This window comes from Eschscholzia californica, unplaced genomic scaffold, assembly GCF_041429995.1.
Source record: "Eschscholzia californica isolate CP2 unplaced genomic scaffold, dmEscCali1.0.p SCAF_4, whole genome shotgun sequence".
Classification (NCBI taxonomy): Eukaryota; Viridiplantae; Streptophyta; class Magnoliopsida; order Ranunculales; family Papaveraceae; genus Eschscholzia; species Eschscholzia californica.
In genome coordinates, this window is record NW_028238461.1 from 56194849 (window position 1) to 56220165 (window position 25317).

At 34.1% G+C, this 25317-nt stretch overlaps 5 protein-coding genes and 1 non-coding gene across 6 annotated transcripts; 3 read left to right on the top strand and 3 right to left on the bottom strand.

Annotated features, from left to right (window-relative positions):
• Positions 1-833: 833 nt before the first annotated feature.
• Positions 834-3370, top strand: LOC147546567 (uncharacterized). Its single transcript, XM_086637137.1, has 7 exons — positions 834-1256; positions 1294-1686; positions 2025-2094; positions 2389-2567; positions 2727-2802; positions 2906-2969; positions 3085-3370. Exons 2-6 carry the CDS (start codon positions 1534-1536, stop codon positions 2920-2922), a joined length of 495 nt encoding a protein of 164 aa, XP_086493263.1. The 5' UTR covers positions 834-1256; positions 1294-1533; the 3' UTR covers positions 2923-2969; positions 3085-3370.
• A 455-nt stretch (positions 3371-3825) lies between these two features.
• Positions 3826-5535, bottom strand: LOC147546568 (non-specific lipid-transfer protein 3-like). The gene is made up of 2 exons (XM_086637138.1): positions 4153-5535; positions 3826-4036 (listed from the first exon to the last, which is right to left on the bottom strand). The coding sequence occupies exons 1-2, from the start codon at positions 4496-4498 to the stop codon at positions 4020-4022; spliced, it is 363 nt and encodes a 120-aa protein (XP_086493264.1). The 5' UTR covers positions 4499-5535; the 3' UTR covers positions 3826-4019.
• On the bottom strand, positions 4865-5528 carry MEE60 (maternal effect embryo arrest 60). Its single transcript, XM_086637135.1, has one exon. It carries the CDS (start codon positions 5526-5528, stop codon positions 4968-4970), a length of 561 nt encoding a protein of 186 aa, XP_086493261.1. The 3' UTR covers positions 4865-4967.
• Positions 5536-5684: 149 nt separating the features above from the next.
• TRNAP-AGG (transfer RNA proline (anticodon AGG)) lies at positions 5685-5756 on the top strand. The gene has a single exon. It is a non-coding gene; the product is annotated as a tRNA-Pro (tRNA).
• A 487-nt stretch (positions 5757-6243) lies between these two features.
• LOC147546571 (Adenine nucleotide alpha hydrolases-like superfamily protein) lies at positions 6244-8144 on the bottom strand. The gene is made up of 4 exons (XM_086637136.1): positions 7083-8144; positions 6882-6991; positions 6626-6744; positions 6244-6533 (listed from the first exon to the last, which is right to left on the bottom strand). Exons 1-4 carry the CDS (start codon positions 7258-7260, stop codon positions 6440-6442), a joined length of 501 nt encoding a protein of 166 aa, XP_086493262.1. The 5' UTR covers positions 7261-8144; the 3' UTR covers positions 6244-6439.
• Positions 8145-16958: 8814 nt separating this feature from the next.
• On the top strand, positions 16959-19793 carry LOC147546572 (uncharacterized). Its single transcript, XM_086633919.1, has 5 exons — positions 16959-17813; positions 17911-18270; positions 18385-18748; positions 18861-18974; positions 19080-19793. The coding sequence occupies exons 1-5, from the start codon at positions 17454-17456 to the stop codon at positions 19202-19204; spliced, it is 1323 nt and encodes a 440-aa protein (XP_086490045.1). The 5' UTR covers positions 16959-17453; the 3' UTR covers positions 19205-19793.
• Positions 19794-25317: the final 5524 nt, after the last annotated feature.

Sequence of the window (25317 nt, forward strand, 5' to 3'; positions counted from 1 at the left end):
CCACCACAACTACTAAACCTCCACATTGTACCTCCACTACTACAACCACGGTTACTAAACCTCTACCACTATCTCCACCATTAATTTGTACATTTTTAAAAAAATTACTTTGGTTGACACTTCTACTACCACGACGATTACTAAACTTTCTCCACCACCACCCCAATCACTAAACCTCTACCACTGTACCTCCACTACCACCACCATCACAACCACGACTACTACCATTATTAAACCTCACAACTACCGCCATTATAAAACCTCCAGCGCCACAATCACAATCAAACCACAATCAATACTATCCCATTAACATTAAAAAAAAAAAAAGTTGAAACTCTTTTCTCGGAGAATAATATTCTAATATATATTTTTTCGGTTTAAAAAAAATACTAAACAATATACAGATTAGCCGAATTCTGAATTCACTGAATCACGTAATTGTGAGGTCGTTCATGGACCGACGAGGGCTCTCTCCGAACCCGTGTTGATTTTCGAGTAACTCAACTAGATCGTTCAACTCAGAGTGCAAGTTATGAACACAAGTTTTATGTTTAAACCTCACATTATGTGCAAAGAAAACACAGAAAATTCTGATATAGAAAATTTTTTCCTTGTAAAACGCGTATAGGCCCCATTTTTAAAACTCGCTTCGGGCCTCCGAAATCTCAGGACCGGCCCTGGTTCCTTGACTTCTTTCCTCCCATGGGGCTGGCTGGCTTTTAGTGGATATTCAGTTTCTCTCTTACCCTTTGACCTCTAAGTCGGTCCTAACCCCCTTGCCCTTCTTTTTTTTGTTAAGGACTAGACTTGTTAGCCTTGATGCCTTGATGGAATTTGACTGCCCCATATATATAATGGTAATGCCTCTTATTCCTTCAAAAAGAAAAGGGGAAGCTAAAACTAAAGTGGTTGATTTCCATTAGTCTAAATCTTTTTTTCCTCCATGTACCCATCAGACCAATGATAGTTGATCACATCGACTTTCGATATATGATCGGCCTCCATTTTCAGGTCAAAAGTCATTTTTGAACAAAGATTTTCTACAAATACCTAGTAGAAATGCTGAACACCCCAACAAATGGGAAGAGCGTAGAAAAATGGTCCAATTTGTTGGGAGTCCCTCCCTTTCAAGTTGATAAACATAAGGAAGGACCCATATGGCAATTAATATTTGTATTTTAAAATTCTTTCATTACACGAAATTAGATAGCGAAAGAATCCGAAAGATACGGGAAGAAAGGTTAGTTAGAGAGAGGGCTATGGTTCTTCTCTTAACAAAAAAAAAAAAAACAGAGGGCTATGGTTCTTGGTGGGTGGGGTAAAGCAAAAGTGGGAGTTCTATAAATTGAGGGGGTTAAGAAATCAATCACATGCTCTTCAGTACTCAAACCGCCCTTGTCTTGATTATTCTTTCTTCTTCTTCTTGTGCCCCCCCCCCCCCCCCCCCCAATCTTCACGTCTTCCTTTTCGTATCTGATTTTGGTGGCCCTTCTCGTTCAACAAACAAAATTTCAACGGAGAGCATAGAAAGAAATGGAAGGTGGTCGGAAAGCAGGCACTTGTGATCTTTTTGGTACCAACAAGGGTTCGTCTTCCTCATCTTCTTCATCTTTCAGTAGTTCCAGTTCTTCTTCGACTGGTGGTGGGATCTTTGGTTCTGTTTTTTCTACTCCATCATCCTCAACGGTATTATTCTATTTCTAGATTTTCTAACATAACTTGATATTGGTTAATATATTTCGTCAACAGATTAGGGCTTCCCTTTTTCTTTCCTCCATTCTTAATCATTCTATAACAAAATCTAAGAGTTTGTATTATGATTTCAAATGCTAATCAATTTATACACCCATATGATAATTGAATTATAGTACAACCCAAGTTTGAACTCAATAAAACCTTTGCCTTCTTTTGCTGTGATTCAATTGAAGTTTAAAAAAACGGGTGATTTTTAACATTTTTTATTTTTTATGGGGTTTTGCATGTCAAGCTTTTGAATCATGTGTGTTATGGTGGTGTTTTTTTAGATTCTAGGGAAGGAGTCTTCTAGCTCATCATCAGTCATTGGATCATGGAATACCAAACAACAATCTTCAGGTTTGTCAACTTCTAATTCCTAACTTCTCTAGTACTAGCATATACCTACTTGTCTGATTATATATATATTCACCTCTGCTAAGCAAGCTTCAGACCTCAATCCCATGAAGTTCACTTTTGGTTATATGAATCTACTCTTCTTCATGCATGAAGAATCAAAACTTGGTTCATATAACCTACTCTAATGGCTAGCTTAGCTAGATTGACCTAGACTGAAACTTGAAAACTCCTATTCCGAGAATATCTCTCTGTTCTCCCTATAAGTTCAGTATTAGGTGTTTTTGATCATTTCAGGGAGCACTAAACAAAGCTACGAAGGTCAAAATCATAACGTGCCTAACAAAGAACGAAGTTCCAAGTATCACCAAGAGAAAGGAGAACCGTCCTACCTAAGTTCGTCGCTCTACTATGGTGGTCAGGATGTCTACTCTTCTACTCCATCAAATACCCAATCATCACAAGTATCTCATACGGTGAGTGTATATATATCATGGAAGCCACTCGCTTACAACCTAAATATTTAATGTATCTCTAAGAGACCTATTTATCTATAGCATCATTATAGTTTTCTTCAGTAACTTTCTCACTAAAAGAGGATCTAATTTTTAATGATTTTTTTTTTTGATTTTCAGTTCAAGAAGGATGGGTACAATGACGACTCAAACGGGAATGATCTAAACAGTGCCTCTAGAGGAAATTGGTGGCAAGGTATGACTAGTTCTCAAACTATTGAGAAGACGCAGTACCGTATAAAGGTCAAAAGATTGTATGTGAATTTGATCTGTTCTCTCTGCTATTTCTCATTTTACAGGGTCACTGTATTACTAATTGTTGTGAAGAAGGAAGGGTGGTGTGTAGATATATCTAATAGTCAGGTACTTACTTCATCAGTCCTTGTATAGTTGTGTGTTTACTATATGGTGTGTGTCTTAGGCAGACTCGGCTACCTTAGTGTCCGTGGTTTTGATGCTTTTGATTATCTTTTTGCAGGTACAAAATAAATTTTGGTGTTTCACTAGTCGTTTCAAAATATCATGGGGTTTGTAACAGAAGAACTGAAATGGATTTGTCATCAACAGAAATGAAACCGTAATGTATTTTAGTTTTTAGTAGATGTTTTAACAGTAAAAGGATGGTTTGGTGCAGAGACTAGAGAGATAGAGATAGAGGCTTTGTTACTGATGCATAGTCATAATGGTCATGAATATGCATGTATATAAGCTCCTTTTCTGATATGTATGAAAGAAATCAATATAGATAGTAGTAGTTAAACAAATATTCTAAGGAGAGTATTTAGACCAATAATCAGACCGACACAGATGCACAGCCTGTGCTTTATTTTGGGTGTGCCAAGTCATTAGTGTGACTCGGGGATCTTGAAGTCTACAGGACACCTGAATTTCATCGGGATGGTTCACCGAGAGACTATTATCCTATATGCAATATGGACGATGTATTAATTGCGAAGCACTTCGGAGGCCTCTAGGTGGTTGTCATGACTGCAACTATTCTAGCACTCTTTCTTGTGTGTTGGAATTATTCGAGTCTACTATGGTACATATATTTGAGTAACATGAAACACGAATAACTCTGAAACCATGGTATGTTTGTGGGAATCTGACACGAGCAGATCGTAATGAGAATAGTCCATTCATGAGGAGTGTAGGACTGAGTGACGGACTATTCTCTCACTTCTCCAAACTACCATATCAGGTGTCTTGGATCCAAACGTTATAAGTTACTGATTTATATAAGACAAGATAATACATGGAGTTACAGGATATATGTTTCACAAGGAAAGCACAAAACACAATAGAAGCATTTATTCGAAAATACATACATCAGCCACGACAGTAACCAAACTCACAGACAACATAACAGTAACCTCTTCTTATTGTCCATAATCCGTAGTTTCGCCTCAGGCATCAAGGCAAAGTATAAGCTACAAAACATAAACGAACAAATAAAGAAAACTACCATTTAAGTAAACAGAGGGAGCAAAATTAGATGATCAATACGATGAAGGAAAAGAAAAGAATAAAGAGCTCGTATTGTTACCTCCACACTTATATCCGACAGGACGATCAGCAAGGTTGCAGCGTTTTGGTATAGTAACAGCAATAGCTGGGTCAGCTCCAGACATCTTAGCCGTATTAGAAAGCATAACCGCACAAAGGCAGCTAGGTCGCTGTCCTAATCTCTTCACTTGAGCACAGCAACCACTTGAAACTTGAGCATCCTCATCTTGTGCAGCTGATGCACAAGGAGCCAACTTCCAAGCCTCCGTATCTGGCGATGATCTCCCACATTCACCGGCCGACTCGGCTCTTTCAGCCACTAATCCTATTACTACAACCAAAACTAATGTCACTAAGCAAATGTACTTCCTCATGAGAGCTTCCATTCTAACTTCTTTATCAATGGATATCTTCTTCAACAAACACCTACTGAATTTATATACCAAAAAAAGAGAAGATGATTCCACCTGAAAACCCACTTTCTTAATGGAAGGACCACTTAAAACACACCCACCATTATTTATTCAAACCACTATCTCTTTCTTCAAACAGGTTTAGGGCAAGTTTACAACTTTTTTCTCAGTGCTATCAAGAATCATTTGCTCCAATACCCTTTCACTTATTTTGCCAACCCCATTAAGGTTTTAATGGTGAGTTCTTCAATAATTAAAGAAGCCATTTTTGTGGGGGTACAAAATGTTTAAACTACAAATTAATCTCTGAAACTTCCTAAACTTAAAAAATCACTCAAATTCAAAAAGAAGCCATTTTTCCATTTCATTTACCCATGAACACTGAATCAACAAAAAGACAGATAGATGGTTCAACATTATGAAAATGAAGAAACCCTAATTACTAACGGGTAAAAGCGTATACAATAACACAAACATAAATAAGAAGAGCAACAGGAATGAAAGTAACAAGAGGAATAACAGCTCCAAGGGTATACTTATTATTGGAGCAATGTAAAGACCCAACCTTGATCTGAACAATATTCACCAAAGAAAGCATCAAAAAGATGAATCCAAAGAAAGATCCAATCGCAGAAGCAAGAATGGTAACTCGAAGCATCGTCTTGTTAACCCTAACCATCATAATATTATGGGTAATTGAGTGAAACCCACCATTTTGTTTAGCGATTCTGAGAGCTTGTTTAAGGGCTAAAGCAACAATACTTGAGAAGAGGAAAGATGCAAATGATAAGACTTGAAAAGTGATGAGATCTTCAGAGACATTACGAGAAGGGATACAAGTTGGGTCGGAGATTAAACTGTTGTTCGGATCTGATGGGTTCCAGGCGAGACCAATGAAAACTGCAAATGCAAAAATGGAGTTGACGTTGGTTATGCTGTCTAGTGCTGTTATGTACAGTGTTGTTGTTCCGATCTTGCTGGTTGAGCTTGCTTCTGTTTCCATTGTCGTCGATTAGAGATTTTTAGAGAGAGAAAGAAAGAAAGAAGATCGGTGTTAATGGAGATTGGTTGAGTGATCGCCAGGATAAGGAATCACTAGTAAGTGGATGAATGAACACTTTTTTGTTTAATATATTGAAACAATATTCCTAACCAACTAGGGCATTTGGTCTAGTGGTATGATTCTCGCTTAGGGTGCGAGAGGTCCCGAGTTCAATTCTCGGAATGCCCCCCTAACTGACATTTGTCTTGTTCTGTTTTTTTTCTCAAACAGATCTAATTTTCCTACTTTTTCTTCTCTTCATTTGTTGTGTGAAATTGGACTTCAAATTTCGGTCTACTACTTTTTCGTGCAAGATTATGTCAATAAAGCATTCTCTTTTGTTAATCTTGATTAAGCAAGGTTGTAACTTGTGACCCCTCGTCCGGATCTTGGCTATATGGATTGACACGCTTGTGGATCCCAATTATGGTCTGTCCCTGATTGGATCAGATCCAGATTGGAAGAAATTCAATATGTTTCTTAACATTGGATTAATTACTATATCATTTTATGGGTTTCTTCACATTGGATTAATTACTATATCATTTTATGGGTTTTGTTAAACCACTAAACAGTATAGTATATTCCATTTGATCATATTGTAGTACTTGTTCTTCCATTGATAAGGTTTTTCAAGCTGTAAACAATCTGGTAGATGAAATAGACTACTACTGAATTATCTTAAATGGAGATGATCCTTTATTTTGCTAATTCAATTATAAAAAACACGATCCAACACATTTTATCAAGATAAATTCATAACACACTAGTTAGTACTACTACTTATTACTACTTCAAAAACAAAAACAAAAACAACTATAAGATCATCATCATCTTCATCTTTCACTTAAATTTGGAACTCCATTATTGGTTTAATGGTGCTTTGCTTCAGCAGGATCTTTCACGATCGTCACGGGGCAAGAAGCAGTCGACATTACGTAACTGGTTACACTCCCCAACAAGATCCTATAAACACACCACAATCAGGATTCAATTAAAACCCTAAAAACAACATTCAAAGAATAAAAATGTTTTAGTGAAGAACAATTGTTTTATACCTTTCGATGGGGCCAAGTCCTCTGCTACCCATAACTAAAGAATCCAATTTCAGATCCAAAACGGCTTGACAGAGCTTATCCCTAGCATCTCCCCAGTAAATCTTGGCTATAATAGTCACCTACACAAATACCCAATTTCTCAAATTTTGATCTACTTTTATATTAAATTAATACTGATCTCTGTTTATAATCAGAAAAACAGAGCAAAAATGTCAAAAAAAAAAAAATATTAGTTGATAGATATCAGTAAATTCACCTCTTTCTGCCTGGAAATTGTATCAAGCATATCAAGAAGTTCAGGATCTGTTTTAATGTCATACTTGTTCATTACCTCAGATTCTCTGAATTCGGAAAGTGGGATCAAAGCTGTATTGATTGATTCATCAAAACTCAGAAAAAAAACCTAAAACAAGTAAGAAATTGAAGTACTTTAGCTAGTAATAATAGGTGTACTTACGAGAACCAGTTTTGGACCAGAGTTCAGTTTTAGATTCATGGTGTGTATGATCTGGTTTGGAATGAATGACGATTAGGGTTTCACCCTTATCAAGAAGATTATCAATCGCCCATTGAAGAGCTGCCTTACTGCTCTTTGAGAAATCCATAGCTACTCCTATCTTTCTATCTCCCCTCATTTTCACTTTCACTGATCTGATGATCTTAATTCACCTCAACTACTATTACTTCACAAAAATTGCTAGAGATGATGAAGAAGATCTGGGTGTTTCTTTATCTCTCTCTCTCTATCTATCTTTCTATTAATACAAGTGAAATGAAAGTAGCACGTTTTAAAACGGAGGGGGTAGTAATAATACAAGTGATAAAACGGAATAATCCGTTTGAGTGCACAGACGCGTTATCTTAACTTTGAACGTTATAATGTGATTCGGGCAATACGTGGACAAGGAAAATAACCTACTTTTAAAAGTAATGTTTCAACAAACAAAAATTACTACAAGTTATGAGAAATTTTATAGACAATGCATAAAGTTTTCAAAGACAAACCGGTTAAAGGCCATCCCAGTTTTGGTTAAAAGCAATGTATGTTTAAGCCACAAACAGACAGTGCAGGCCACAACGATCTTGGCTGATTTTTTGTCTCTCTACCTCCTTACTTCTTCATCATTTTTCTTCCTTTTTCTTCATCTTCTTCCTTCTTTTTCTTTTTCTTCTCCTCCTTCTTCCCTCTCGTCTCTATTTCACCTCTCCATTCGTCGGTGGTCTAGTAACCAGATCATGCCCGTCCAAGTATCATTGTCGAGATTCAGGCGGGATACTTGCAGGACATAGCGTCATTTTTGAAAGAAATAAGGGGGGAGAGTAAATCTTTAGCTTTTGATCATATTAGTGATACAAGGATATGGGTCCCTTGAGTCAAAGGCCAGAGTGTAGGGACCATTCTCTATCTTATCCTAAAACAAATTCTCATAGTGTTTGGGTCCAGTCAAGAGGGATAGGAAGTTGCTTGGTGGGTTCTTCCTACAATGTTTTCTTCTATAACATCAACCTACCAGTCCACAACTCCTCACTTCATCTAATCTCTAGTTCCTATTAAAAATATTGTAATACCTCTTTAGTCCATCCACTTCAAATACATCATCCTCTTACACCTTTTATGATGTTAGAATTCAGAATTCCGATCTCCATTTATTTTATATATATATAAACGGATCATATGTTGTGAATTATCATGCTATTTTTCAAAGATCTAAAACCTCTCCATCTATCGACAATATTTTGAGATATGATGTAAGGGTGTTTTTGTTTACATGAAAGCATAGAACTCGGGGTTTAATGTAGTACTACAAAACCATCTAATAAATTTTTGATAACTTCAATGCCTTGGGAAGCTTTTATATTTTTTTTTTCTCTCAAAAGTAAATTGATTAGTGTGCCAACTGACTTTCTAATTAACTACCATAAATTACAACGTAGTTTAATTAAAATGAGAAACCAAACTCCAAACTGTTTTTTTATTGTAAATCTATAATCCACTTGCACATTTACAATAAACTAGGATATATCCCGTGCCCTAGGTCACGGACAGTTGTATCAATCAAATGTAACGAAATTTTATTGTTATATTCTAGATAGCCTCATTTTTTGTATTATTTTTTTTTTGTTTCCTTTTTCTTAAATTAGTTATTATTTTATTGAGAGAGCGAGATTTTAATTTTTTTTTTTTAACTCTTGAAAATTATTTTATTTATTTTTTTCTTAAATTAGATATTTTATTTCTAAGAAAGATACGGTTATTATTTTTTAAATAGGTAACTTTATCTCTACTAAGGACTATATTTTAAATTTTGAGAAGGGCTTCTAGACAATATCTTTTATTAAGAAAGGGTGTTTGTCCCAGTCAGCGTTTTCCCTTCTGTCTTATTAAGAAAGGGTATATCTCGTGCCCTAGGGCACGGACACTTATATCAATCAAATGTTACAAAATTTATTTTATATTTTACTGAGAGAGAGAGAGAGATTTTTGTTAGTTATTATTTTTTGGTATTATTTTTTTGTTTCTTTTCTCTTAAATTAGTTATTATTTTATTGAGAGAGAGAGATTTTAATTTCTTTCTTTAACCCTTAAAATTTATTTTGTTTCTTTTTTTCTTAAATTAGTTATTTTATTTCTAAGAAGGAAAGGATTATTGTTTTTTAAATAGGTAACTTTATTTCTACGAAGGACTATATTTTAAATTTTGAGAAGGGCTTCTAGATAATATGCATAATTAAATAAGGATGTTTGTCCCAGTCATCGTTTTCCCTTCTGTTTTATATAATAGATTTAATTTTTAAGAATCTCTAAAAGAAACACATGGAGTGTTTTTTGTCGACTGTTAGTTAAGTTTGCAGTTGATTTTAAGGTAATTAAGATTAGTCATGGTTAATTCTTCCAACGACATATGGATCTAATCTTCCAACTTCTTAACAGGTTATTCAACTCGTATAAAATAACATTTCTTCACCTTTGGATTCTGATTGATACTTCATTACTAGATCTCCCTAGTATCAATTTATCATTGATGCATATAAAAATTTATTAATGTGTTTTAGCCTTTTAGGGTTTCGATTCTTCATTGGAGTTGAGTCTGAAGCTTAAAACATGGAAATGCTTCTACAAATTAAGAATAAAATACTCTCTACTTCATCAATTATTGGCACGGCTTTCACTGGAAAGAGGGGTTTGGGAATACTACTTACTGACTGCTCAAGTTTCCATGAAAAAAGAAGATGCCTTTAACTAACAGAAAAGAGATGGAGCGCCTTTAGAATCCCTTTGTCTGCGAAATATACATTTGAGAAGGAAATTTCTAAAGACCCCCTCGTCTATGCTGTATTTACTGTTCGTTTTTTGCTATGGGTAATTTTAAATGCAGTCACTACTTTTTTTATAAACACTCACATCAAAGGTAATATTAATCGTTCAAGTCAAAAGAGATGTGAGTGCATATAACAGAAATGGTGAGTGCATTGGATATTTCCGTTTTGCTATAGACAACCTTATAGCGGAATTTTGGAGGGTCAATGGGGAAGAGGTCACCTTTTAAACACATCTCCTCTAAGGCATATTTTCCGGGGAAGTGGTAAATTGCCCCTTTATGTATTAAGGGCTAAGTTTACCAGGAGCAAGTGATAAATAGAGGCGCATTAAATATATCTAGATACGCTTTTAAAACTCCTTATTTTTGTTTGGTGAAAACCAATAGATTTCGATGGAAAAAAAAAAAAAAAAAAAGTTAAAAGTGTCAATCTTCATCCCCATACCTAACCACGTTAGTTGTTACCTACTTATTCTTAGTAGTTCTTTAGCTAATTGGACGGCTTCACCAACCAACAAACTTTCCCCATCTCACTGGTGGAAGTATTTTATTCCGTATAAGTACGCAAGATTTTCTAATTCCTTTTGGAAGTAAACAACCGGTTTGAACAAAAATTTAAAGGTCATCTAACACACTACATTTTAGGAGTTCCTGAAAACATTGAAGTATGTTATTTCTAGTTTTTTTTTTTTTTTTTTTGTTGAAAATGTTATTTCTAGTTCATAATATATCCAACTAACTAAACTAGTATGTTTTTGTGGGTTAGCTACTAAAGTGGACCCATTTGGGATTTCAAAGAAGGATGGGGCACCTTTTGTCCAGAGTAAAAAAATTACAGAAGGAATAAGGGGCACAAACAGACCAAAGTGGACCCAAACATGAAAATCTAATGTGGGTTAGAGATTTGCTACTTTTTGACAATAGACCACTTGGTATGTCTAATTCTAGCATAACCCTCTTATATATCTAAATCCTTGTTTAGGGAATTGGGACCGAGAAATAGATAACCATTATATGTAGCATTGATTTGGGTAAATAGTTCGGTTTTTGAGTGACCACAAACAAAGTAGAGTATTGAAGAGATGTTTGAATTGAGGAACAAAAAAAAAAATCAAAACAATTGATCAAATGTATGTAAAATACGGAGAGAGGATTTGTAGATGGTGTGAATTGCCACGACAAAAGTCATATATCTCCTAGATATATTATGTTGAGATAAGCTAGTACTCCGTATCTAACATGGTATTGGTATGAAAGCTGGATTGCTTTTGACTCATCCAACATGCCAGCCTAGAAAAGCAAAGCATGCATACCCCAGCAAAAAAAAGTAAAGTTGGTCCTATTATATATATATATACTAGTAGTAGTAGTAGTAATAGTATAAAGAAAAAGACATCTATCTGTTTGTCTTTTATTTCTTACTTGTCATGGCAGATCAAATAAAGAGATAGAGAAAGAGGGGAGGGGAGGAAACTCATCATGAAACCCCTCAGCTTCTCTATGTGCAGTGTGCTTATACTTTACTCAAATCTCCATACAGTCACACCAACTCATGAAACCAACCTCCACCTTTAACTTGGCATTTTGCCCCCTCAGTACTAACCCAAGTCAACACTAATCTTATCATCTAGTGAATTCATTTAATAATTGATAGGCAAAAAGGATATATAGATATATCAAACTCTTATGACACGGGGTAAGGAAGATGACTTTATAAATCTCTCGATCAAAACTCATGCATATCTGTGGAGGAGCCTAAAATGCTCACCCAATGTCTGAATCCAAAATCTATTGTTCAAATAAGTTTTTTTTTTATTCTTTTGTAAATTTTGTTTCTTGATCTATTGAATGAACATACATATAATGTTAGTTTCTATCAATAAGGCAATTCTTTTTTCAGTCGGGTTCGGCCGCTCGCCAGAGTGGATGCCGGACACCTCAATCAGGAGAGGTGTTGGGCATACTAACATTTTCCTTCTTTTTCAAGCAAAACAAATAGTTATGACAAATGACACATCATAGCAGTATTTTGTAGATATGAAGACAAATTGGCTGAGGAGCATACATGACCGTGCAATTATGCAAGTCTGGTGGGACATTGGGCTGATGCTTTGAGGAAAGGACTCGTTTATTAGGGTTTGGGCGGGACATTAGAGTTTCGAAAAGATTAAAGCATATCTTTAATCTCTCGTATCCCCCCTTGGCCCCATCTATGGTTTTGGGCGGGACATTAGGGTTTCGAAAATCATACTAGAGTTTAAGCGGGAACTAATAAAAGAAACTCCCCTGCCACCACCACCACACAGTTTCTTCCATTATCCGTGGAGTATTTAATTTTCTTCTTATCATAAAAAAAAAGGAAAGAGAAGATATATTGGTGACTGAGTGGGCAGTAAGTAGTACAGTCAGTCTTACCCTGTCTCTATCCTCATATGTGAAAGTGAAACCTCCTCCCTCTCACTTCACATTAACTTATATCCATGTACTACAACAATATAATTCTATCACAAACAATAATTCTCCCTCGTATAGGCTGTTGCATTCAAATTTAAAATCCAAAACTCTTCCTAGGATTCAAACTCTTCATCCCAGAAATTGTAGTTTCAATTTTCACACAAGTGGTTTTTATGATAAATGGCCTACACTATATTTATATGGTCCTTAGGCCAAAAATGTTTTTAAGAAGGTAGTTATAGAGCTTGTTCATTTGGAGAGACAAATGCTAAACGAAGCTGCATAATTGCTTCATAAAGCTATTTGCTAGACACAACCATTTATCTTTTGTTAAATTGCTAAACAACACCAAAGATCGATTTATTGGTTTTCTCTAGCAAATAATTTTTTGAATCTTAGATTGCTAAATACAACTATGTTTTAATTTCCCAAAATTATTTACTAGACACCATTTTTTCTTTTATTAACTTATTAAACAAAAATAAAATTGGTTGTATTAGTGTTATCTAATATTTTAAAAAAAATACTTAAACGTGTTATAGGTTTTAAGAAAATATACATTATTTTTATGTAGTATGATTTTATGAAATATACATTATTAAGGTTTAAACTAAGTTTTAGTTTAATGTTCGAATAAATTTTATTTATGAATAATTAATTATGGTCATAAAAATTTGAACCCAAGATTTTTTGAGAAAAAATTCGGTTATATTTGATGTTTTTTCTTTGGATTTTACCTCAAATTACAACATGGAATGCTTTGATTGGACTATAATATTTTTTTTTATTTGTTAATATTTGGTTAACTTTTTGGTTTAATGCTCGAATAAAATTTATTTATGAATAATTAATTATGGTAATAGAAATTTGAATTTTGAGAAAAAATTCGATTACATTTGATTTTTTTTCTTTTAGTGTTGGATTTAGCAATTTAAGACAAAATTCAATTAAATTTATTTAGTTATTTTGTGTAATAATTTTTTAAAGTTGTGTATAGAATGGAGGAAAGATTCGGTTATACTTGATTTTTGGTGTTGGTGTTGGTTAGCAATTTAGGACACAATTTTAGTTAGTTTTATTTAGTTCTTTTTGTCTAATAGTTTTCCTTAGCAAAACTGAAGTTTCATATAGTAGCATCCTTTGGAGATTTAACATATTCATAACATATCTATGTCATGTCAGTCAATAGTGTAATGTCTCTTGAGTCCAAAAGAAACTTCTTGTATCAAACCTCGTGTATTGCGCAATTACGTGTACAAATACTTTTTTAATATAATTATTTAAGATATTACATTACATTTTGAGAAAGAAAAACAACACTTTGCCTTTTATTTGATTTAGAATTTTCTCCGTAGGGGTGGGATTTTGGCCTCGTGGTTCGGTACCTGTCCGCGTCCAAATGCAGTGGACTCCTGATGAACGAGCCGATCAAAATCCGCCTGATCGATATATGTTTAGTGGACGGACACGAACAAGGGGGCCTAATTGGTGTACCACCTGAGTCAGCCCGTTTAGATTGTCCGTTTACCCGTTCGTAATAGCCGCACATAATAAATATTAACCATTAAATGTTTAGAGTAAGATATAGTGTTGGATAAAATTAAGTTATAACATATAACCCTCGAAATCAGAAGAAGTTCAGGCCTTTTATTTTCCTCTTCTCTTCGGCTCTCTTCCAGTCACGTCTCTTCTTGTTGTTAGTGGCGAATCCTAACCCTTAATCATAATCGACTTCCCTTTCTTTTGCTTTTTCATGGGAAACCTTATTTCTACTTGACGATCATTTATCTCGATGTTTTTAATTTTGTTGTTATTGTTAACTAATATAGTGAACTAAGTGATTTTTATTTTTTGACAAATTACGATGTATACCCGATGTCTGTTCGACCGATATCCGACATGTCCAACTAAAAATTGAAATGTCCGTTCGTTTTGTCTTACAAGTTTGAGTTGCATCCGTTTCGCCCAAAGCTAATGGGTAGTTGTTCGTGGACTGTCGCCGTTTCCCATCCTGATTCCCGCCTTCTTTTTGGTTTCTTTCACGATTTAAGGTACGTTTTATTTCTCACTAATTTTATTTTGTTTCTTTTATTATCCACAAAAATTTATATTTTTGCTCTTTCTTTTTTCGGGAATAACCCTTTTTTGGGTTACTATTTTGTTGATGTTGGTGTTTCATAAAATTGGATTTAATAAAGAGAATGGCGTCCGGAAAGAAGACAACCTGGCAATAATGAATTGAGACTGAAGAGTTACTTAAAACACAAGCTAGATAGACCGAGACAATTCCAAAATGTTGACGCCGTTAACTAACCGACAGATAGCAACGACACGACGACGACGACTATCAGGAATTAACGGAGCAAACTGTGGGGTCGGATCGTGACCGTAAGCGATGTGGTATAATTGACGGTTTAATCAATGAATCTCTAGTATTACACGTCAGCTAATATTCAGATTCTTCCCTCCTTGGCCCTACCACCTGCTAGGGTCCGATTCTTTTAGATCCAGATTCAGTCTTCCATCTCAATTATTGGCGCCGATTTATATTTTTTTTTCTTCTAAAAAATCAACGAATGCTTAATCAAAATTATTAGTTTACCACCCATTAGTGTGTGGTTTTAAATTCAATTTTATAGATTCCAACTTAAACTAGATTAGTTTTGGTATTAATTGCTAAGATTCTAGTAAAGTTGGATGAAATGTTGTATATACGTCTACCTAAATTTCAATTAGGTTTATGATATTGATTGTCATATTGTTATCAAGTCACTTAACTTTTGGTAATTGGTCAGAGTTTTACTATTTAGTTGACCTAATCATAGACTCTGGTGAGCACCTTCTTCAAAGAGGATAAAAGTTCTGAAAAATTGAATATTTGATCTTATTGCGGTTTTCATTTGTAGCAGTGATCACCTTCTTCAAGTACAAACACTGAGAAAAACATTTCACCTAAATTTAATACTTTGAGGTCATCTTTTCGAGTTCGACCCGAGAGAATGATTTTCTTTTTGTGAACAATAGTCTTGTGTGAGAAATAAAAATAAAAAATCGAGTGATATAGAACTCCAAAAATTTGCACATTGATGTGGATGGGTATATTCGACAAAGTTGCCTTGCACAGAGACTTAGCCGATGCTTACGTATGTGAAATTATAATCTTTAACAACAAAGTCAAGTAGGGGGTCAACTTTATAGAGGCTCGTTACACAAAGTGGGAAGCATGCAAGAATAAAAGAAAGGAGACATGTTAGATGGAATTCCACGATGATTCATCCAAGTGAGAGATATATCATATATATATATACTTGATTCCTCGATTCCCCTAATGGAATGGCATAATATTTTACCACAACCGGCCTTATAAATTTAAATTTACATTGCTATATTTTGAATATCTATCAACCCATTTAACGTTATTAAAATGCCTTAGCCAATAATGAAACAACTCAAATTATTCGACAAAATAAACTTAATTAAAATTAGTTGAATTCAAACTCAACAAATAAACCTAAGTAAAATTAGTTGAACTACTGTTGATAAAGAGTAATATGTCTTAATGGAATAAGTAAACATATTTTGGCATAGAGACTACATTTATTTTTCCCATTATATACCCTGTTCTATAGTGGACTTAGGATGATTTACCTTAGAAAAGGGAAAAAAAAGTGGTGGTTCTCGCCTCCCACAGGATAATCACAATACCTTCACCACTCATCGGTATGGTTGGATACTCAATATTAAAGCTACGAGGTATCGAGATCCAGTTAGACGAAACAATTCATCATAAAGATATGTTTAGTCGTTAAACAATGTAGATGTAAGAATATACAGACTTTCATCCCCCTAAGTTGGACCTAAAACTCCAGCGTTTAGGGACTTTCATCCAATTCGCGGTTATTGCGTATTATATTCACGATGTATGAAAACGTATGAATGTCGAAGAACATATTAGGTCACTATAATATTACTAATATACGGACTATAGTGTTTGACATACCTTTTGAATTAGCGGTGGTTGGAGTACTAAACATTAGTGAAAAGGGGCATGACAATCATAAATGAATACATGTTTTTGACCATATACGTTTTGCCTAATTGATTGCTAATTACATGCTCCAAAATGACATTAAGACATTTACAAGAATACATAATTTTCATGTCATTATGACTTTGACTAAACATTAAAATAAACGAGTTATAGTTTCTCTTCTCAAACGTATAGAGGGTTCACTGATGGGTCAACATCCTAATTTATATACTTCCATCTTGTAAGAGTTTCAAAACACAAAAATTAAATCATAAGAAAACAACAATTAAGTCGAGAAGTCAATAAACTCCAAAATTTTGATTCAGTTTGGAGTTGGTGGACATACCATCCGTCCGGTTGTATAGATTATATCATTCGTTTTTTTACAATTTTGACCCTATTTATTTTCTATTTATCATGCAAATTACAAAAGAAATCAAGTTCTATAAAAATATCTCATCAAAAAAAAAAAAAAAGTTCTATAAAAATAATTTTCACTAAATAATTGAAATAAAAATGTAGCTTATTTGAAGAAATAGAGAGGGGTTTGAAAAGCGTTATTGATCAAAGCAATGAGATTTGAACTGATGACAGGTGGATAAAGAAGGGAGGACAAATGTCTCTGTTCGAAACAGAGGAGTGTGGTGGACTGGTGCCGTTGGCGGGAGAGTTTTTCCATTTTTTAGGGTTTTCATTCTTTCCCTTTCCCATACTTTTTTTCAAATTTAACACATCCATCTCCAAACTGCCCCTAGGAAACAGATCCATCCCTCTGAAGGCGCCTTAATAAAGGCTCTTCGACATTCTCTCTTCACTCCCCCCACCTTCTCCCACTTTCTCTCTCTATAAATTTTTCTCTCTCTCTCTCTCTACATAGGGAAGGAGGGAGGGACCCCTTCCCGGCAAAACCAACTAAGCAACACCCTCACCCCTGAGTTATTATTGAAACTTCTGAAACCAGCAACCGCCATTTCTCTCTCTATCTTTCAAGTGTTTGTTTTTCTTTTTTCAGTTATAAAAAGTGATGGCTGAAGACTTGGACGATGGAGAGTTTTGGCTTCCTTCTCAGTTTCTTACTGACGACGATATTCTCATGGAGAAAAAGAAACTCAACAACTTCACCAAAAATCACCACAATACTACTGCTACTGACTTTGGTTCTGTGGGATTTTGTTTTCCCTCCGAGTTTCCTTACGGAATTGACTCGTATGGGTCATCCACTTTAAGCTCTCCGGTTGAGTCGGTGGTGTGTTCAACTGAAACAGAAAGTGACGAAGAAGAATTTCTTGCTGGATTGACTCAGAAAATGGTTCATTCAACTCTACAAGAAGTGGAAAGAAGTACTGGACTTGACCCTTCTTTCATTAGCGCCGAGAAACCCAAGGTAAGCTTGTTTCCCCCTTTTAGACTTCTCAGTTTTTAGGGTTTTCATTTTTTTTGCTCCGGGTATTGATTGTTTAGATTTTTCTTGCTTTTTTCAGTCATGGGTTATGTCTAGTTCGCCTCAATCAACCTTGTGTGGAAGTTGGGCAGCAGGAAGCAGAGGTTCAAACGGTGGTAGCCCTAATGGAGTTTCTCAGGTTTCTTCTCCCCCTACAACTCCGATAAAAGAGAAGGAAGATGCTTGGGAACTTCTTTATGCTGCGGCTGGACAGGTTGTGAGGTTGAAGATGAACGATGAAAGTGCTAAATTCCAAAACCATGGCAGAGGAGTTCTTGGTCCCCCAAGGAAACCCAGTCCTGTTTCTGCTCCACAACCAGTCAAGAAGAACCCTAGTTTTGAAATATTTTCAAACCAGTCTCAGGTTCTTTCTGCTCAGCAACAGTTGCAGCATACTCAGGTAATTATTGTTTCCTTTTTTGTCAAGTTATTTGTGCAATTTCCTCCAGTTTAATCAAAGTTTACCGGATTCCCCCATTTCTTATCTCTGATTAGGGTTCCTCTGTTTTTACAGTTTCATCAATTGAAACAGCAACAGCAACAACAGGGTTCTAATGTCTGGGGTAGAAATCTGAACCATATTGGTGTTTCAAATCAGATTTATCAGCACCAAAGAAGTAACGGGATTTCTGGAAATGGGTTCGTTAATGGAAGATCTTCTCGTCCTTTAGGGTTATCAGCATCTGCTTGGCCACCTCTCCAACAAAATCAACCCCATCATCACCAACAGAATCAACCCCATCTTCATCAACAACAATCTGGTTCTGGAATGAGGGCAGTGTTTTTGGGAGCACCTGGTAGTAGAAGAGAATCAAGTGGAACAGGGGTTTTCTTACCTCGCCGGATTGGTCAATCATCTGAACCCCGGAAGAAATCTGGTTAGTTACCCTCATTTTCTTTACTTGTGTTCTTAAATGGGTTTCCTTTTATTTTGCATTTTAATATTCAATTATTGTTTGTTTTATTACTAACTTATAACTCTATGAACAGCTTGTGCAACCGTTCTTCTTCCAGCAAGAGTAGTTCAAGCCCTAAACTTGAACTTTGACGACATGGGTTCTTCAACTCATCAACGCTTTCACAGTTCTTATTCTCTTGATCATGGTATAATACCATTTCCCCCCTTTTCATCTTATGTTAATTTTTTAAAATCTAGATCTGGGTTTTATATTTAATCTTATCTGTTCATTCTGGATCATATTATTACAGATGCAATGATGAATCGAAACAACATTATTCTCTCTCAACAGAGACGCAATCAACAACAACAACAACGTCCACAACCAGTGATAAACCCCCCTGAGATGAGATTGCCTCAGGAATGGACTTATTAACATCTAGTCCTCATTTTGATCAGTTTCTAACTGGTAGTTGATGCTTTTGTTTCAAGATATTTAGTGAAGGGAAAGTGTTGTTGTTTCAATTCAATATTTTTGTGGAAAGTTAGTAGGAAGGGGGTAGAAGAAGAAATGGAATGTTTTTTGGTAGTGATAGAAAAATAAGTGGATCCTGTTTTGGAAGATTTTAGTTATAGTAAAAAAGAAATAGATGCAGAAAGTTTTTGTGGGTTTTGTTTGTTGGGAGCAGTTGGAGCGATGGATGGATATGATGAAGAAAAAGAAGAAAGTTAGAGATTAGGGTTTTTTTTTTTTTTGTTTTGGTAATAAGTCAGTCCTGAGTAATGTAATTGTTACTAGTAAAAAATTTTGTGAGGGTGTGACCTTGACCTTCTAGGGTTTGTTTTTTCTGTTATTAGTGGAGAAAGAGGGGAAGGGTAGGAAGAAAAGTTGAAATCCAAATCCTCCCTTGATTTCTTTCTCTCACTAGGGTTAATAGAAGGAAGGTCACATCCTTGACATCCACCCACTGTTTCCTGGAATTAATAAGTGATATAATATGGTATAAGAATGTATTTTTTATCTACCTCTCTGTATGGAGTATCTAATAGAAGTAGTGCTTACCATGTCAGAGTATTCTTTAACTTTTTGGGGTTGAATTTTGCTTTTGATGGAAAAAACTTTAGTGTATATATTTGTTTATTTGTAGTAAGTTGTGGTTTAGTGGTAGATATTTAGTAGTAGTAGTGGTTTGGTGGTATTGAGATTTTGAAATTGGAATATAAATATATATATAAATATGAGCAGAGAGTAATGGGGGGATGTGGGAGAAGAAGAGCTGGAAATGAGCTGTGTTGGGGGGAAATTTGTCATTAAATATGTAGACAGCTTTTCAACGTACTCTCTTTCCCATACCCCCATTCTATGGCATCGTTTCATGTGATTTTTTTTCTCTCTCTCTCTCTTTCTCTACACTTTTTCACTCAATTGGTCGGAGTGTCGGGCGTGGTGTTACATAATACCCTCCTCCTAGTATGTATCGCTCGTTGGATCAAATTTGAAATTGATCAAATAGTTTTAGGTTGTTCTCGAGATATGTGTTCTTTTTGTGGGGGAGTAATATTTTAAAGTTGGAGAAGTGTTAAGTTCCAAAATAGAAGTCTTCGAGGTGTGTGTGTGTGGAAAGAATAGTAAGTAGGGCTCTTTGTGCAGTAGAGAGAGAAAAGGGTATGTTTGATTTTCTTTGTAAATGAGAAGAGAGAGAGAGAGAGAGAGAGAGGGTTAAAGTTGAGTGAGGAGTCGGTGTAGTAGTGATGAAGGAACGTGAAATCGTGGGTTGGTAGTTTTGATGCTATCACGTTGAGATCAACTACTAACTCCCTACGGACCCTACTACCCCTCTTATAGTGAGTGGGTCACGACACTAGTCAATATTAGTTTTTTTGGCCATGAACTTGGTGCTATTTTTTTTGATACAAAATTACCGATTACTGTGGATTCTGTTTTTCTTTTTTTCAATTTAGAGCTAACAACCACCACAGAAATAACTTCTATCCCAAAATCGTACTCAACCTATACCACTTTCCGTGGAGCAATTGGAAATCTTAAGCTCATGAGATTTGGAACCGAATTTCGTAGAAACAAAATAATATTAAGATTTATCCTATATAATTAAGACAATAAATAAGCTAAAGATAGATTAGATAGAGTCAGGATCAGGAAGTTGGTCTTAAGGTATTTTTATGGTCAAACTAAAGATTTCTTAATTGGCAGTTATGATAGTAATCAATTCATAATACATTCTGAGTTACATGTATTATTGGCATAGAATAACTTTTTGAGTTCAATATAAAAAGAAATGATCCTTAATGGAATACTATGGAGTCGAAAGTCCAGTACCTCGAAAGTCCATTTGTTTGTACCTCTACATTATTTGTCTCGCAGTTTAATAATTCCTTGATTTTTTTATTTCTATGGGAACTGAATCAGGAATATGTGAGATGCAAAGTAGATATCTGACTATTGCACAAAGTAATTGAAGACATATTAGCTAGATTCAATTTGAGGGTGTAGACTTACAAGTTGATTCAAACATCATGAAGTAGAAAAATTGTTTGGTATTCATGCATCAGATTCCCTCTCTTTGTAGATGTGAAATATACTAATGAAGATCAAAAAAATCAATGGAAAAGGCATATAACTAGAAGGAGTTGATTTTAGTATTCAAGAGGCACAAAGTTGGAGCATAATATATGTTTGGTTTTTTGGTCTGTCCGGATTGGAGGATCTTCTTTACTCTTTATAATATCATTTATATTTTTCCAATCTCAAATCTTAATCTTGAAGAGTAGAATCTTTGTAAAAATGATTATGTTGATGTTAATTAAACTTAGCTTAGGTTAATTTCATGATTACAGGCCCTTACACAATCATTTAGTGCTAGAAAAGGACATAAATCATGATAGACTATAACTGTTATGCATAACTAAAGGGTCATTGTAGCATGTTTTCTTGGAAATGGACTAATGAAAATGTAATACTGTACAAAGGTATATGATGATTTATGAATGAAACAAGCATTATAATTACTTGATTTAAGCCTATAATTACTTGATTTAAGCCCCTCCACATGAAGAACATAAAAACCTACCCCAATTTTTAAAGTGTACAGTACAACTAAACAATTTGGTAAATCTAGGATTTGCAATGATCGAGCATGAAATTTTTTTGTGTTGCGAAGTAAGGGGGGGGGGGTAGTGGATAGGGATTTAGGAAGACATTCGTGGACAAATTGTCTCGTAGACATTTCGAGACATTTTAAGACATTTCGAGACATTTATCTGTAGACAAAATGTCTTTATAGGCATTTTAAGACATTTGATTCATGGACAAAAAGTCTTTATGGACATTTCAAGACATTTGGTTTATAGACAAAATGTTTTGGAGACATTTCAACATATTGAATCCATGGACAAAATGTGTAGTGAATATTATTATTATTATTATTATATTATTATTAATATTATTATTATTATTATTAATATTATTATTATTATTATTATTATCATCTCATCATGGATGACAATTGGTAGGCATTTATTATTTTAGTATTATCATTATTGTCTAACCATACAAAATAATATATTTGTACTCATATTTTAAAAATATATTTTTCGAGTTTTGTGGACGTCTGTGGATATCTGAGGACATTTATGGACAATTGGTGGACATTTATTTATTTAATTTTATCATTATCGTTTAATCATATGAAATAAAAATAATTGTACCATTATTTCGAAAATATATTTTTCGACTTTGGTAGCCATCCGTAGATATCTGTGAACATTGATGAACAATTGGTAAATATGTATTATTTTATATAGTATACTAATATATATATATATATATATATAATATAATAATAATAATATAATATAGTAATATGATAATAATATCATTATTACTATAATATAATATAATATAATATAATAATATAATAATATAATAATATAGTAACATATAATAAGATAATAATAATATAACATAGTAATATAATAAGATAATATTATAAAATATAATAATAATAATACAATAATACAATAATATAATAATATAATAATAATAATAATACAATAATATAGTAATATAAGAAAATAATGTAATAATAATAGGATAATAATAATATAATATAGTAATATGATAATAATATCATTATTACTATAATATAATAATAATAATATAATATAGTAATAATATAATATAATAATACAATAATATAGTAACATATAATAAGATAATAATAATATAGTATAATAATAAGATAATATTATAATAATATAATAATAGTATAATATAGTAATGGCAATAATATCATTATTACTATAATAAAGTATTATAATAATTAATATTTTTATATATTATTTATTATAAATTATTTAATCTAATTTGATAATAATAATTATTTTTATATTTCTTAATGAAATGTCCACAAGTGTCTTCCATATTTTGAGAGACATTTTCTCTCCAAAAGCTCTCCAAATTTACACTAAAATGTCCTCACATGTCTCCAAAATCAATTTGTCTTGAAATGTCCTTAATTTCGTGTCTCTAACGAATACCACAGACATTTCAGGACATTTGAAATGTCTCAAACGAATAACACGGACATTTAGAGACATTTTAAATGTCCCCAACCAATAACACAGACATTTGGGGACATTTAAAATGTCCCCCAACCAATAACACAGACATTTAAAGACATTGGATGTTGTAGTAGTAAAGACATTGGATGTTGTAGTAGTAAATTGGCTTTCAATAGTTCGCCCAATCAATCCCTTTAATTATGAGTACAAAAAATGATTGGGCCCTCCACATCAATTTCAACATGTTCACCTCGTTGTACACTAAATTTATCGTGAGCTCTTACCATTAGATTGTTGTTGCTCAATGTCCGCACATTAATACTAAATTCGCCACCGTCCGAGTTCCGACTATTGAAGATGTCATGAGGTCAAATGTTAATATTTGTTTTAAGAAAGGGAATCTCCCTTTAAGAAATTAATACAAAACTCTATAATTTCAAAGATAAACAACTTCTAGCTAGATGGATTGTCTTAACATCAATGATTTGATCTCAGGGAAAATTTAGTCTTTTAAAGCGAAAAATCAAGCAGGCTGGTTCAATTAACTTATCTTTCGATACTCAAAAGTCGGACTCAAAATGAGTCCGGTTCTGTAATAAAATTATGGCGCAAAATAATTCGAAAAGAAACAGAATTAATGTTCTTTAGAATTAGGTCATTTAGTTGAACTATGCCCGAGTTTGTACTCATAGTCATATAAATCTCAAGAAATGCAACTTGAAGTACATATTAGAGAGACACAAACAAATAAAACAGATAAATTATAAACAAGTGAACGTGTACATGACAAAGGAAGTGAATACATAATCCATCCTATAAGGATCGACAATCCATCCTATAAGGATCGACAATTCCGTATGTTTGGGCTTCGACTGCATACATATAAACATTCAATTTCAAGGGAAATTTTCTAAAAATTGTTGATATGTTAGTGAGGACGGGTCAAAGACGGGAAAGTGTTTGTTTAATGAAGTAGGCATGCATGTCAGAGAAGGATCAGAAATCACGCTAACTCCTCCTGTCCCGTCACTTCTTATGTCTTTTTCCTTTTTCATTTTTTATAAAAATAATAAAAAGAAAAGTGTTTGTTTGGTAATTGGTAGTCTTTCTTCTTCTTCTTCTTCTTTTTCTTCTTTTATCTTCTTTTTAAGTAACATGGCTAGCTAGCTACCTAGCATTTCATCAGAAAAAACCTAGCTACCTAGCTTTCTGACTCACTCCTCATCCAACACAAACAAATAATACCAACACAAAATATTTTCCATAAAAAAAATTGGTTTAAGAAAATTCCAGTAGACAAAACGAAATCCCAAAGGATTACTTGGGTTGTCAATCACTAGTAATTTTCTTTAAAATTAATATGATCATTTTGGGTGTAATCAACATTTGGGCCCACATATACTTTCATTCTACTCCAGCCTGTTTGCCATTCAGATTCATAATAACATGGACTTGGGCTTTATTGTTATAGTGGCACGCAGGCGTATGATTAACTCATTTACGACTGAGTTAATGGAGGACGCCTCTATTACAACGCCATGGTTTTTATGTTTCCTTTCCAAGGTTCGGAGCTTTAGTAATTGGGCCTTGTGAAAGCTTAAGCCCATTATCAAGAAGAGGTCGTAACTAGTTATAGGTATTTAGGGTAGGGGAAATTTTAAATGCACTTACCATTTTTCTTATATACACTCACATGTAAGGTAATTTATTTTGAAGTCAAAGGAGATTTGAGTGTGGCAGGTAGAAATATATAACATTTATTATCTTTAGGGAAGTGAGCGGAGCTATCGCTGTTAATGTCGTTCTTCTCAGCAAATAAGCCACCACACGAAATTTACCTGTCAGGAGGCGACTATTAGCGATCCTATCAACAGCTATTGTCTTTCGTTGAGAAGTTTATAGGCACACCACACTTGTTATAGTTGGAAATCTCCCACCCTATTGAAATAGGGTTTTTAGAGGGTCAAG

Excerpts from the sequence above, each read along its gene's own strand:
- LOC147546567 (XM_086637137.1), top strand. The coding sequence starts at position 1,534 with ATGGAAGGTGGTCGGAAAGCAGGCACTTGTGATCTTTTTGGTACCAAC. Across the intron at positions 2,095-2,388 it reads TACCAAACAACAATCTTCAG|GGAGCACTAAACAAAGCTAC; the intron begins GTTTGTCAACTT and ends TGATCATTTCAG. Across the intron at positions 2,568-2,726 it reads CATCACAAGTATCTCATACG|TTCAAGAAGGATGGGTACAA; the intron begins GTGAGTGTATAT and ends TTTGATTTTCAG.
- LOC147546568 (XM_086637138.1), bottom strand. The coding sequence starts at position 4,498 with ATGGAAGCTCTCATGAGGAAGTACATTTGCTTAGTGACATTAGTTTTG.
- MEE60 (XM_086637135.1), bottom strand. The coding sequence starts at position 5,528 with ATGGAAACAGAAGCAAGCTCAACCAGCAAGATCGGAACAACAACACTG.
- LOC147546571 (XM_086637136.1), bottom strand. The coding sequence starts at position 7,260 with ATGAGGGGAGATAGAAAGATAGGAGTAGCTATGGATTTCTCAAAGAGC. Across the intron at positions 6,992-7,082 it reads CTGGTCCAAAACTGGTTCTC|CTTTGATCCCACTTTCCGAA; the intron begins GTAAGTACACCT and ends CAATCAATACAG. Across the intron at positions 6,534-6,625 it reads GGACTTGGCCCCATCGAAAG|GATCTTGTTGGGGAGTGTAA; the intron begins GTATAAAACAAT and ends GTGTGTTTATAG.
- LOC147546572 (XM_086633919.1), top strand. The coding sequence starts at position 17,454 with ATGGCTGAAGACTTGGACGATGGAGAGTTTTGGCTTCCTTCTCAGTTT. Across the intron at positions 17,814-17,910 it reads TTAGCGCCGAGAAACCCAAG|TCATGGGTTATGTCTAGTTC; the intron begins GTAAGCTTGTTT and ends TGCTTTTTTCAG. Across the intron at positions 18,271-18,384 it reads AACAGTTGCAGCATACTCAG|TTTCATCAATTGAAACAGCA; the intron begins GTAATTATTGTT and ends CTGTTTTTACAG.